At 28.1% G+C, this 14,926-nt stretch overlaps 2 protein-coding genes across 2 annotated transcripts; one reads left to right on the forward strand and one right to left on the reverse strand.

Moving 5' to 3' along the window:
• Nucleotides 1-270: 270 nt before the first annotated feature.
• Nucleotides 271-2,127, reverse strand: LOC124930756 (DELLA protein GAI-like). Its single transcript, XM_047471108.1, has one exon. It carries the CDS (start codon nt 1,978-1,980, stop codon nt 370-372), a length of 1,611 nt encoding a protein of 536 aa, XP_047327064.1. The 5' UTR covers nt 1,981-2,127; the 3' UTR covers nt 271-369.
• Nucleotides 2,128-9,045: 6,918 nt separating this feature from the next.
• Nucleotides 9,046-10,275, forward strand: LOC124932707. Its single transcript, XM_047473373.1, has one exon. The coding sequence runs from the start codon at nt 9,087-9,089 to the stop codon at nt 10,239-10,241; it is 1,155 nt and encodes a 384-aa protein (XP_047329329.1). The 5' UTR covers nt 9,046-9,086; the 3' UTR covers nt 10,242-10,275.
• The last annotated feature ends 4,651 nt before the right edge of the window (nt 10,276-14,926 follow it).

Below are 14,926 nucleotides of genomic sequence, written 5' to 3' on the forward strand. Positions count from 1 at the left end.
ATGAAGAAATAATTGTATTTTTGGGAGGTTCTTTAGTTATTGAAATGTGATAGTTTTAAGTGTTTATAGTTGAAGTGAAAAAAGTTTGATAGTGTCACCATTTTTTACTAATTTTAGATAAAGAATTTCACCCATATTTTAACTACCTTTAAAAATGTAATTAAATATTTAAAATATTATTTGAATTCGATTTTTATTTAAAATTTTTTAAATTAAAATCATATTTATAGTATATGCTGCTGCAGTCGAATAATATATTAATAAAGTTAAAAGAAAATAAACATTTTCATTGAATTAAGCATTAATATAAGAACTCCAATGACCCGACCCAAATTAAGTAGAAAATTATACATGAACCGTTTTTATTAACTAAATAGAACCGACCGAATGATCCAGATTTGAACCCGCATGCCAAGCCGAAGCCGCAATGAGTGGGCGGTTATGCCAGCCAAGAGTCAAGCAGCCGTCATTTTCTTCCACACTATACCCTTCAGCCGAGAATAGGGTTAGCAGCATGCTGGCTTGTTTATATGCATTCGACCCGAGATGAACCGGGTGAAACCCAGCTTGACCGAAACGGGCACGCCACTTATCCAGTGTCTCATGTCTCTCGACCCGACCCGACCCTTCACAACATACCACATTGTATATCTGTTTCTGAATATACATCTCGGCCAAGGCCTTCTCGGGTTGAATTGAACAAACCTCTAACGAATCGAACATCGTGGAGTAATAGTACAAAGCTTCCATGAACCGTTCTAAGAACTCGGGCTGGTTATGATCCACTTCTTGCTCCACCACCGTTACGATCTTCGGGTTCAGAGTTTTTATCCATTTCAGAACTGAATCCATTGGTGCGGGTCGGGTCGGGTCTGTTGCTAGTAGCCTGTGGAATTGCATGATTGAGTTCACGGCAATTGCTTCTTTCGGGTTGACTTGTAACATCCATGGTTTAACATCTTCAAGCCGTGAAGCGGCGACTCCACGGAAAGCAAACCGGACGTTAACCGACCGTGCCAGCTCAGCCAATCGGAGACCGATTTCACGGAGGGAATCTCGTCCGTCCGGCGATGGTGGTCCTATGCCGGTTAGTCGAAGTAACGGTGGCCCGCCGGGGCGTAAGGCTAATGCCTGAATTAACGCCGGCCATTGAAGACCCTCCATTAGGTTAAAATCAACAACGTGAACGCAATCGTGACCGTGGAACGCTTCCAATATCGCCTGATTTGCGGTGAAATGAGCGAATTTTAAATAGGGACAAGCCTCGTAGAAATGACGGTAGAGTATCTCGTTCTCGTAAACAGAGGCGACGGAGGAAACGGGTTGCGGCGGCGAGAAGATACGTTGGCTGAGTGCGTCGATGAAGTATCCGGCGACCTTGCCAATGCCGCAATCGGTGTTGACACGTGTCAACAAATCTTGCATCTCCTCTACCAACGTCGCCGCTAAGGTGAATTCTCCCCGTTGGATTGTTTCAGCGCAGCTCATCAACAAATGAACAATCCGAATACCTGAATCTTCTTCAACGGCGGTCACACCTGATAATTGCTGCTGCGAATTTCCTGAATGTTGCCCCTCCATATGATGCACCGCCGCCGCCCACGGATTAAGATTAGGATCAGTATCCACCGTCTGATTCGCGGCGGGGCCCACTACTAGGTTATAATCATCAAGATCGGGGAAATTGGGTAAATTATTATCAGGGACAGGAACTGATTGGGGTAATTCAGAGAGAAGGGAATCGACCCAGGAACCGAGATCAGATGGGTTGTAAATAACTGTATCGTCTGCAATATGAGACAGTTCGGAGGAAGGTGCGTTGACCATGGCCGTCTCGAGATATTCAAGGCGTTGAGCTACATGCCGGAGCTCCGATGATCTGACTTTGTACCCTGTTCCTGCTAACATCCCATCAATATTATTGGATGATGAACTACCGCTGCTGCTTCCTCCTGATGTACATGAACCGTATGGACCCATATACAATCACTGATTTGACTCACCGGAGTTGCCTTCAGATTACCGGTCTCGGTCTCCGGTGGACATTTACCGGCCGGCCGATTCGAGAAGAGAGAGAGAGAGAGTATGTATTTACTCGGAAGGAGGAGTTTCTTCAATTTCTATTTATTTTGTTGATGCTTTACGCTTTAGGTTTGTGTTATTACAAACTTATCCCTTCTTTCAAGAATTTATTGAGAATCTCTACTTAAACCATAAAATAAATGAAAAATACATCTTAAATTATTAGAATCATTAATTATTATTTTTTATTATATTTTAAAATATTAAAATACAATATATAATATTTAAAAATTAAGTAATAAAGTATTAACATGTATTTAAAAAATCTCAACTTTTTAGGGAATTTCTATTAATGTGATACTCATCCATGTGGATTGATATGGACATTCAAGCAAATTAATATTTCCCATATTTAATTATTTTTATTTATTCATTATCACATGAAAGGAACGTCATATTTTTTTAGAAAAAAATGAAAAGGACATTTTTAACCACGTTTAATCTAACCAAACAAACAATTTTAAATTATTTTTATTTTAATGAATTTAGTAAGGTAGTTTAATGGTCACTTTTAATTAGAACTTAGAAGTACCCTAATAAATTTAAAATAAACTGTATTAACATTACTTTTAAAAAAAAACAGATTTTTTTTTTAAAATAGATTGAATAGTAATTAAATGGCAGATAAAAGTCCACAGTTAGAAATGGGTAGTTTTATTTTCTTTCTCAATGTCTATGTCAATGAAATATTTTATTTGGTAGTAGAGAAATTAATTAATAGCAAGTCCACATCATTAAAATATAAATACTTATTAAAAGAGGGTAGATATATTAATTAATTAATATTTAAATAATTACTCACCTCGTATCCTATAATTTGATAGGGAGCATATTTTATTGCACACTTCTCTTTAAACTAATAATTAAAATATCAAAGCAATGGAACAAAATGAGTAATATAAACAATTCTGATATTAATACTCTATTTTTTTCTATTTATAAATAAGTCCGGAATATTTTAAATTCATATCCAACGAGCAAGATTCTCGTTTTATTACGTAATCAAGCCTAAGACCTAGACCGAAGGACCTAGACCAACCAATATCCAATAAATACAAAAACACACTACTTTCCGTGAGCATGTTTGTATCGTATTGATTGATATGTTTCATCGTATAATCAGATTTATTAATTTTTAGTTTATTAAATTTAAATTTGTTGTATTCCATTGGGTTAAGTTTAATCAAAATAACTTATTCATTAAAAGTAATGTAATACTTTAATAATCAAACTAATATATTATGATTATCTATTCAATTATTTTAAAACTCAATTATTATTTGAAGTTCAAAATAATATAACACTTAAATTATTACCAGAAAAAGCTTCAAATAATTAAAAATATAAAGTTTAAGTTTCAAAGGACATAATTTAAAGTTTCGAGATATATATAAAAATATATATAAAAAATATCACATTTAAAGAAAAATAGTTGGGCATTATTTAAATAATTACAAAATCATGCATGTATGATGTGTAGATAACATTAATATTAATGGATGATATATATTCCACTAATTTTCTTTTAAATAATATTTATATATCGGTAAATGGACTGTCTAGGTTATTCATTAATACTTAATGAATATAAAGTTTGAAATAATCTTAAAAAGGAATATTCGACTTGCTAGAAAAATGTGACAATTTTTTTTAATCCATTATTTATTTCTTTTTCCATCTTAATGTCTTACTTGTTTTGTTTGTCAAATGGCCTGACAATCATAAATAATAAATATAAACCCAAGCAAAGAAGAATTAACACGACATTAATTTATGCCTTATTTTATTATCTTTAAGTTATTTAAAATGAATCTAGTTTGTAATAAAAAGTTGATTACTTAGTTCAAATTATAAAAATAATCTTAGTATTTAATATTTAAAAGATTTATAAAAAAAAATACAATAAGTATATTTTAATATTTTATTATCTCATATTATATATTAAAATTTAATAATTAAAGAATAATTATTAAAAAATTATCTCAAATAAATGTGTACCATTCATTCTGAATATCTAATTGTAAAACAAAAAAGTCTTCATTATAACACTTCTCACTTGGGAATTGTTATTCAATAGTTTAATAATATTTAATTTATTTGAATTCTTAATGCTGAATTTGTTTAATATATTTAATCACTCAAATTTAATATAATATTTTGTATATGAGTGCAATTATCTAACTTATTACAAAACAATTAATAATATGTTTAATTTACTATATAAGTTTATTAGACAATCTATCACTCAATAATAAAATAGAGTATTAGGCCAAAAAGATAGGTAGGTTAATTTTGTTTGACATCATAGCGTCAAACCCGCACTGCCATGTCATTATAAAATTATTACTTTTTCTTAAACCCCATTAAAAAAGTTGAATGACACGTGTCAAATATTTAATAGTGTAATAAGTTTAATGATAAGATTGAAATTTTCAAATTTTCTTTTTGTGAAAGTCAAATAATAATAATAATATTTATATTCGAGAATATATCGATTACCCATGCATTTCATAATCCAATGACTAAATTATAAATATGTTGTATCATAATAAAAATTTCATTTTAATCTAAATAAGTGATAGTCGAATTTAGGTAAGATCTTAATTAAAATTAGGTATAATGGGGGTTAAGATTAAATTGATTGTATACTGAAATGGTTGCCTAAGACTTAAGATCCTATATATTGACTGTATATGTAATTAATTAAGTCATGTTTGAAATGAATGAATGAAAAGAAAAAAATGGGACCATAAGGGAGGTGAAAAGGCAAATGTTGCAATCGAGGACCCAAATGCAACATGCTATGGGACCATATATTTATTTAATATTAATTATTAGAGTCAGATTTTTGGGACAAGCATATGTATATACATATTGCCTTGTTCAAGGAATCTATCACTACCACAAACTTGTTTAAAACCTCATTTATTTAATTAAATAAATTGGCCACTTTCTTAATTTATGTCAGCTATAATTGTGTCATTTATATATTTTTATCAAATGGGTCTGTTATATGTACATGTTTTTATCTTGGAAACGAATATTATTAATTAATTAATTAATTAATTAATTAAACATGCATGTTTTAAATAATGACAGTTTTGTAAAAAAGAGTAAACTTGAATGTTATCTGCTGGGTTTCATTTTATATATATATATATATATATATTTTTTACCAAAATAACAAAATGTTGAATAACTTATTGAGTTTTATTTTGCTATCGGATAGACATTGACTAGAAGATTATATGATACTAACCGATTGTGTAATTAATCAGGAAAGACGGCCTAGGTTTAATGAGGGCTGGTGTGGTGGCCTACAATAATAATATATAAACTATAGTTAAATGGGTGTGACATTGAAAGGATGGTTCTAGCTAGGAAATGAATGGGTCCACTAATATGGAAAGAAAGAACATGACTTGTTTTCCTTTGCTTTGGACAGGTACGTACCCATCATCTCCATCCGTTCTTATAGCTGACATTTCATGTTATATCTTCAACTCCCTCTTTCCTAGCCCCTAATTCTATCCAAATCTCATTTTTTCTAAACAAAAATAATATCGAATGAATAGAGGAGATTAAGACATTTGTTAGAATTATAATATAGATATTCGATAAATCTCGTGTTAGGGTAGCTTAAGTAACCAGAGTACCTTTATAAAAATTTATAGTCACGATTCTAGGATTTATAGTGATTTATAGTTTTACAATTAATTAAGACTAATTAGTTTGATTAAGTAATGTATAGATGTAACATGCTAGCTAGGTAGGTAGGGAGAAAGAGAGTTGACATAGAGTGGGAATGGTGAGAATTGTTTGGTCCTAAAATGGTAAAATTGTATTATTGTTATTGAATGAATGGGTATACTTGATCAACATTATTGGCTGGCTCCATGGAGTACCAAATTCTTCTGTTGATGACTTAAATCAATATCTTATCATTGATTCCAATTCAAAGAAAGGAATTGAAAATACGATCGGTTATTTAATTCAGTTATCTCGTAAAAACTCATTTATCTCTACTTGTTTGGCTAGCAAAGGTTCACGTTATGTTGAGACTCGATTTGGTTTAATATTGAGTTTTAAATTTGAGGGGAGTTTTGGATTGCATTATTAATTGTTTTTGGTTATGATTCAATGGGAGAGGTTATTGAGTATTTGATTTTTAATAGACTAATTAATTCATAGAAGTAAACAAGTGTATCAAAGAGGTTGAAGATTTCAATTATTATTATTTTTTCTTCCAACATATTTGAAAATTGATTGCCTTGGCCCATAAATAAATGAGAAATTGGCTACCTAGCCCAAATTCAGTGCTTTTTTATGGATCGAAATAAAACAAATTAAGTCCATTTGCTAACTCAATATTTTTATTTTCTTAACAAAAATAAAATAAAATAAATTTGATAACAGCTCAAGTGATAAAAAAAAAATTGGTAAGATTTTTTTATCATTTTTTTTCTTTGGTATGAAAAATATATTTGAAAATGTTAACATTTCATCTAGTTTTATTTACTTAAAACTATTTTACGTTTTATATCTAATATAAATAAAATAACTCCTACTTTTTATTTTAATTATTTTTAAAATTAATTGTGATAAAATATTAATTATATTATTAAATGAAGAAAAAATAATTATAGTAATAATAATTCATACTTAAGTAAATATATATTTTAAAAATAGTTTGATCTTAAATGAAAATAAAAGTCACGAGGTCATATTGTTACTAGGGGTTCTATCTGTCGTCGATTAAACGATTTCGGTTAAATCTGGTTTACCTCTTATTTTTCAAACCGATTAACCAACCAGTATTGGTATAGTTTTACCGGTTCTGGTTCTACGGTTCCGGTCGGTTAATCAGTTTAACTATGAATCGATAATTCAATTTTTTAAATTAAGTAATAAATTTATTAAATATTTTTTTTAATTCTAATTTGCGTGGTACTATTATACTATTCTTCATTTTTTTATATGCAATAATATATTATAATATAATATAATAATATTTCATAGATATATTTATAAATATGTTGTAACAATATAATATATTTTAAAAGTTCATTTTTTAATTCATAGCTATATAAATTAGATTTATTTTTTTAAATAATTCTATACAAATTATATTTTAAAATTTTAAAATAATTATTTATAAAATATATCTAATATTTACGAAAATAACAAAAATAAATTATAAAATATAAATATATAACTAAGTTATTACTGGTTTACCGATTAAACCCGCTAGAAAAATATTTTAATCGAAAATCGAACCATATAATCGGTAAAAAATTAATTAATCAAAATCGTTAAAACCTATAAAATAAAACCAGTAAACTATCGGTTCGATTCGATCATCGATTTTCATTGTTTTTGGGTACCGTCAAATAAAATAGAAAATTTAAAAGAGCTGATGAATGCAATTGTTGACTATATATATATAGCCTGCTTAAGGACTTATTTTTTTTTTATTATTGTTAGTTTGTAATTATTTGAAATTATTTTAATATTATTTATTATTCCACTTTATTTATTATTAATTAAACTATTTATTATTATTTTTACATAAAATATTTTTATATGTTTTAACACATTTTCCACTCATTTAATTAAATAACTAATTTTTTTCATAATAAAAAATGTTATTTGTGAATAGTTAACCACCATAAAGGCACCAAGACTTCTGATAACTAGTTTGATAGTTACCTATTACCTATTTGTCTAATTAATTCATTAATGAAGTTAATGATAGGATATGAGAGATTCAGAAATGATCATTTAAAAAATAAAATAAATTAGACATTCCTCCATTGCAAACAATTTTAATAAGGGACAACTTCTTAAATTAATAATAAAAAAAAGTATCATTTTCCTTTTTTTAATATGAGAGTGAGAGGAGGAGGATAAAGTAAAGTATTATTTAAAAATGATTAAGTTTTTGATCAAGTGGGGATTGCTAGTTATATTCTATGTATATTATTATGATAAATAAAGCTTGATCTTAACTATTAATCTATGCTAATGATTGATGCTTGACTAGATAATTAATTAAGATGCGTGCATTATAATTCTTTCTCACACTTCCAACATTTTAATAACAAGCTTGACCTAATATAAAGAAGATGAAAATCAAAGTCTATTTCAAATGTTTGGTTTACTAACTAGTAACTATTACAATATTTTGCACCCATTTTGATGCCTTATTTGAAATTTGAGAGATTTAACATGTTATGTACTATAAATTTTAAATAATAAGTTTTGTCGATTGAGATTAATTTATAATATTACAATATTTCGTATACTCAACCAAATATATTATGGATTTTCTAGAAAAAAAAGGATTTTAGTCGTTTCTATTTTTATACATACTTATGATCTACACCATCAAAAATAACAAACTCAAAATCCGAAACTTTGTCTTATTTTGAATTTGTTAATCTTGTTATAATATGATTAACATATATTAGGGATGAAGCATGACATTGATATTTTGGTAGAATGCAACTAATAAAAACATAAAAACATGTCATGACATTAACATAGAATCATTTATAGCATGCTGCAGATCTAACTCTTTTTAAAATTTGTTTTCTTATCTATATATTTATTTGTTTATGTTAAATATTTATATATGAGAAACAATAAAGGACAAGATGAATAATTTGGGTGTGAGTCACAATGCACCAATTAAAATTATGTCAACTCTCATTGTTGAAATCGCATTACCTAACATCTCCACCGTCCGTTTCTGTCCGACCATGACGATGCATTCCACGTCGGATGCTTTGTCGGATTATCTCTTTCGGTTCACCTGACGTCAACATATAATTTACTATTATTTTATTACTTTAATTTTACCTAAAACAAATGCCACTAACATTTTATACAATATATATATATATATATAAAGACATACGACTCACCCAACTACTAGTGCTACAACATTATTAATCCAAATAACTATACAACAATCCCCTGCCTCTTCCGGCCTAACTACATACATGGGTTTCTCCTCCCAACCCGAGTTCAACCACCGGAATCCTATCGCCGCCACCGCCACCACTGCTCTCGGGTTCACTCTTCTCCCATCCGAACTAATTCAACAAATCATCCTTAACTTATCCTTACCGGATATAACTCGTCTTAAGCCCATAAACAAGCTTATCAATTCTATCACACACGAAACCAATTTTCTAAAAGAATACAACGCGCGATCTAGCGCATCCACTTGGTTGTTCCTATATAGGAAGCCGTGGCATCGGAACTCAATCCTCCACGGCTTCTCAGACGATTCCAACCGGTGGTTCAAGTTTCGTATTGACCATCTTCTACACTCCAAATTCGACGACGCCTATTTCTTAGTAGCGGGTGGTAATATATTTCTCTTCGCTTTAAACTCTAGCCGCGATGTTATCTCGGTCAACCCTATTTCCGGGACCACCAAACGTCTCCCTCCGAGCCCTTTGGGCCCGCGTGACACTTCACGATGGAGAAGGTCCGGGATGAAGTTGTTGCCCGGACCACCAGGCTCAGGCCATTTCAAGTTCTTATTCACCGACTTGATCCACGATCACCCCTTTTTGTTCATTTATGACTCGATAAGTGACGAGTGGAAATCGAAGGAAGCGCGAGAGGGTGTTAGGGAGGGTAAGGGAGGCGTGGTTCTTAGCGTGGTCCATAGGGGGAACGAGAATATAAAGATTGCTTATAACAACGGGGAGGCAGTCATCCTACGGCCGAGATTGGACGTGGGAGTGGACGGGCTTAGAGTGTATGGGGATGGAAAGATGATGATCGTTGGATCTGAGGGGGGATCGGTGAAAATGATAAAGTGTGTTGAACTATATGGATTGAGCTTAATAAATGATGAAAGGAAATGGGAAAAGATATCATCAAAGATGCCAAATGAGTTAATAGAGAAGATAAAGAGGCCTTATAATGTGATAATGGGTTGTTTGGAAGAAACTAAAAATGGAAAGATGGTAAGGGCAGTTTTAGTGTCAAATTATGAAGGACAAATGGATATAACATGGCTATGTTATGATATGGATAAGATGACGTGGACTTGGGTCCCACTTCCTGATTGTCAAATGAAAGGATCAAACATGGCCGGCATTGCCTTCTCATCCTCTGGCCTCACCTTGCCTTCTAATTAATCCCTTCATCATTATTGTGTTCTTAATTATCAAAATAAAACCACAATATATAAGCTAATTAATTTGCATGTATTTTGGTTAATTGTGTATTTCAAACCTATCCTTATTTAGGTAATACTCAAGCCACTCTATAAATTGGGATATATATCAATCTCGACCCTAACTAACTAGGGGAAAATGGCCTAATTGAAATCATATGATGCATAGTTCATCTCAATTGAATTTTTGTGACGTTTTTTAGGGAAGAATATATAGTTAAAGAAGACTCTAAAGAAAAACTTTTTCTTTTTAATTTTTTTTTGTCTAACTTCAAAAAATAAATTAAAATTGGTTATATCAAAACTTAGTTATCGAACATGGATTTGTATTAAGTTGTAAATATTAACAACTATTTGATGACTACTTAAGAAGCTCTCTTTTGTTTCTAAAATAATATTTAAATAACATTCCATATATATATAAAATTCCATATAAGTCATATCTACAATATCCTTATCATTATCCTCTAAATTAAGATACATTTAATATAGAACAATGAAATTGAAATTATGTTCTAATTTCAATTCATAAGTTTGATACACCATTTAAAATTAAAAATTGAAATTATAATCATAATAGAATTCAAAATAATTTAATTTTATAATTATTAATTTTAAGTTTTTTTTTTTAAAAAATCTTATTATTTTATCATTTACATCATAATAAAAGTGTTCAACTTATTTTTTTTTAATTTAAGATTTTAAAATGTATATATATTTTAATTTTAGTAAGTTAATATTTTAAACCGATATAATCATCTTCGAATTTAGAAAGTTAAAATTTTGAACTGATATTTTTTTAAATTTAGAAACATGTTTTTAGTTTAGAAAATTAACATGTTAAACTGATTTTTTTTCTGGATGAGAATCGAATTCTAGATAAATATTTTGAAACCTGAGCTAATAGATTATATCAAATCAATATTTTAATAATATATATAATATACATTAAAATTATATTTATTAGATTCTTCTTTTTAAAAATAAAAAGAATTATATGGTAATTAAATACTAATTATTTGGAATTGAAATTTGAATTCCAATACTTTTAAAATTAAAATTTTAATTTTAATTTCAATTCAAATTTTAATTCAAACATAACTTAATTGTTTTCTCCTGGTTTGTTTCTCTTTTTTAACATCCAAATTATGTTTCTGGAAACATTTTATTATTATTTTAATTTTTTTTTTTATATTTTAAAGGACAATATTTTTTTTTTCTTTACTTTAAACAACTTAGTTGGGATATATGAATTTCTGTAAATTAAATTTATGTTTCATCCAAGGTTTTGAAAACCGTTCCGATTATCAACTTGAAATTTTGGGCGAAATCCGGTTTAAACGGTTCAACCAATTGGACCACCGGTCGGACCTTTTTTTTATATATTTTAGATTTATAAAATAATTAATTCTACATTGAATTAAAAAAAAATAAAAAATAAAAAATGTTGTCAACATTGATTATTACCTTATCTGAAAATACAACTCTATCTCTAGAGTATATTTACAGATTGACTTGACAGTTATTATTATTATTATTTTTATCTTTGTTATTTTTCTTATCTATATATTTCATTTCTTTTTTCTTCCATACTCATATAATTTATAGGGCCATTGACTGGAACTGCAAACGGCCGTCGAATGGAACTGCAATCGGTCAATAGAGAATGACGCCTGTTTGAAACTACAAACGGTCAATAGAGAATGACACTTATTTAGAACCCACGCTCCAAAAGGTCACACCAACATAATGAAGAATGACCGACTGTTTGGAACCAGACCGACTGTTTGGAACCGACCGAGCGGCAAACGGCCAATCGTCGTCGAGGTGAGAAAGAGAAACAACGCATGTTTATGACAAACCTTTCGAACCGGAAAATTCCGGTTCAGATTTTCAATCGAACCGGACGGTTAGATCGGTTTTTGAGCGGTTCGTAAGGTACCCGTTTGAAGTGAAAAACCGAATCGTTCATCTCACCGGTTCCCGGTCGAACCGGACCGCGTATTTTAAAACTTTGGTTTCACCCTCTAGATTATTGATTTTTTAATAATATGGCTACAGCCAGATTCCTTTTTAGAAATTATTGTAATTTATGATTTTTCCATTCTTATCTAACTAATAATAATGTTTTTCGAACATAATCTAATTATTGAGATATTGTACTTTATAATTAAATTATTGACCATGCTTTTTATTTTTATGATAATATATTTAGTTTGATTGTGCTTAATAATATATTAAAAAAACAAATTAATGGATTAATTTAATTTATTTATTTAAGATAATTCAATTAAAGTTATTTTTTTTTGTTTTTGAAAAAAGTTATGCATAATAATATATTAATCTTTTAAACATAACAATATATAGAAGTATATTGACTTTGATTGTTTTGACTATCTTCTCGTTAAAATTAGGTTGGGACGATTTTTTTTTATTATAATTTATTAAAAAATATATTTTTTATAATATTTTATCGAAGTGTTGATTTATATGAAATAATGTTTTATAATATTTTTTAATTATATATATATATATTAAAAAATAATAATTATTAGTTCAATTACAATTTCACTCCAATTTCAAAAAATTTAAAACAGAACCAAAGTGAAAGAAAAATAAGAGCCTTTATTTTACTATCTTTGTTTGATTTGTGATTATTTAAAAAAAAAAAAAAAGAAACATGGATTATAATTATGTGAGAAGTGATTAAATTATTATTTATATTTAAATTAATATTATTAAAATAAATAATAATATTTTAATTAAATAATTTTAAAATATATATGATATTAATTTTTTTAAAATAATGACCCAATAACAATTGGCCGTCCTTGAAGTCTATAATTGGATATATCTTATCTACAACCCAGCTCAGTCCAACCCATATATTTCTTTTTTCTTTTATTATGTGATTTGTTATTTTTTCTGAAAGAAATGAATGGATATTTACCAACATAAAAATTTAAATAGAATACACCAGTACACAACGCTGTTGGTGTTCCTTTAACATGTGATGCCTAGGAAATTATTTTGATAATTTTTTTTTACTAGTTCTTTATACAAATAACTAAAGTATCCTTAATATTTTTATATGATTTCATTTTCAAATAAAATAAAACTTTAGTAATAAAATTTGTGGAGTAATAATATTAATCAACATTAAATTTCAAAATAATGAATTTTTTTTTATCATTTTGTTTTAATTGATTAATTATTTTTAAAGATGTCATTTATTTTAATATTATAAAAAATAATTAACTTTAATAAGAATACAAAAAATATTTTAAAAAATCATAATATTATAAATATTGTGAAGAAAAGAAATATAAATATGTTAATCAATCTTTTAACAAATGAAAACAAAACAAAATGATTAATTATCAAGATAAATATATAACTAAAAAAACCTCAACTAAAACAATATATTTACAAATATTCTTTGTATTTTTATAAATATACTTTGTTTGGCTTATAATGAAAATTCACCTGATTTTAGAATCCAATTTTGTTGAGAAACTAATTTCACAGCTTATTGTACTGCAAAACCATTTTCAATATTTAGGCCTATTTTCATTATTTATTAAATCTATTTTCAATCATTTTTTCTTAAAGACATTTCTAAATAATATATATGATACTTAATATTTTTTTTAAAAATATAATATAAATTTTAAATAGATTGTTATATATATAATTTTAAAAAATTGTTCATATATATATATATATATATAGACTATAAAAATAATTAATTCAAATAGAAATTATTGTTATATATATATATATATATATATATATATATATATAAATATTTATTAAAATATTTGATTGAATAACACTTATTATTTTAGGGTACATATATATTTATTAGAGAGACCATTCTCAATCATATAAACAATGTTATTAATCTATTTTTTAACATCATTATTATTCTCACCTTCTCTTTTGCCAATGTGGACAATGATACTCAACTTATTGTCGATAACAAAAAAGATTGCAAATAATTATACAAGTTTTTGGTTGATATTTAATATTATTTTTACCATTCATTCATAGCTACGTCATGAAAATATCATTTCCCTCTATTTGGACTTACAACTTGTTCAATTTACTTGGACTATCTTAATGAATTATTTTTTAAGTACATTATTATTTTATAAAGTTAATGCATTATTTTCTAGGTACATTATTATTTTAAAAACTAATTTGTAGATACTCACATTTTACACCTCATTTCTAATTAAAAATTGAACTTTGTTTTAAATTAAAAACATCATAATTAAATCAACAAATTTAAAATAAATATTTATATATTAATTTGTTGTGTGTTTGTGCTTTGTTTGTAGGTAAAAAAACAAAAAACAAAAAAGAAATGCTCAACAAACCAAACAGGACAAATGGACAATGCATAGAGGACATTCTTAATCTCAAATCAAACGGAGCACTGCAAGACCAGCAGGCAAACTTTCCCCTTCCTTCTTCTCCAACACGTTTCCTTATATCTGTTACCTCTCTTAACACCATCGACAGAATCCCTCTTTCGTAAAACTCCAGCTGCAACCAAATCAGACAAGGACGGAGACGCGAGGAACGCGAGGCCAGGAAATGACACAGAGTAAATAAAAGCAGCTGACAGACAGGTATCGAACA

This window comes from Impatiens glandulifera, chromosome 3 (assembly GCF_907164915.1).
Source record: "Impatiens glandulifera chromosome 3, dImpGla2.1, whole genome shotgun sequence".
NCBI lineage: Eukaryota > Viridiplantae > Streptophyta > Magnoliopsida > Ericales > Balsaminaceae > Impatiens > Impatiens glandulifera.

Excerpts from the sequence above, each read along its gene's own strand:
- LOC124930756 (XM_047471108.1), bottom strand. The coding sequence starts at position 1,980 with ATGGGTCCATACGGTTCATGTACATCAGGAGGAAGCAGCAGCGGTAGT.
- LOC124932707 (XM_047473373.1), top strand. The coding sequence starts at position 9,087 with ATGGGTTTCTCCTCCCAACCCGAGTTCAACCACCGGAATCCTATCGCC.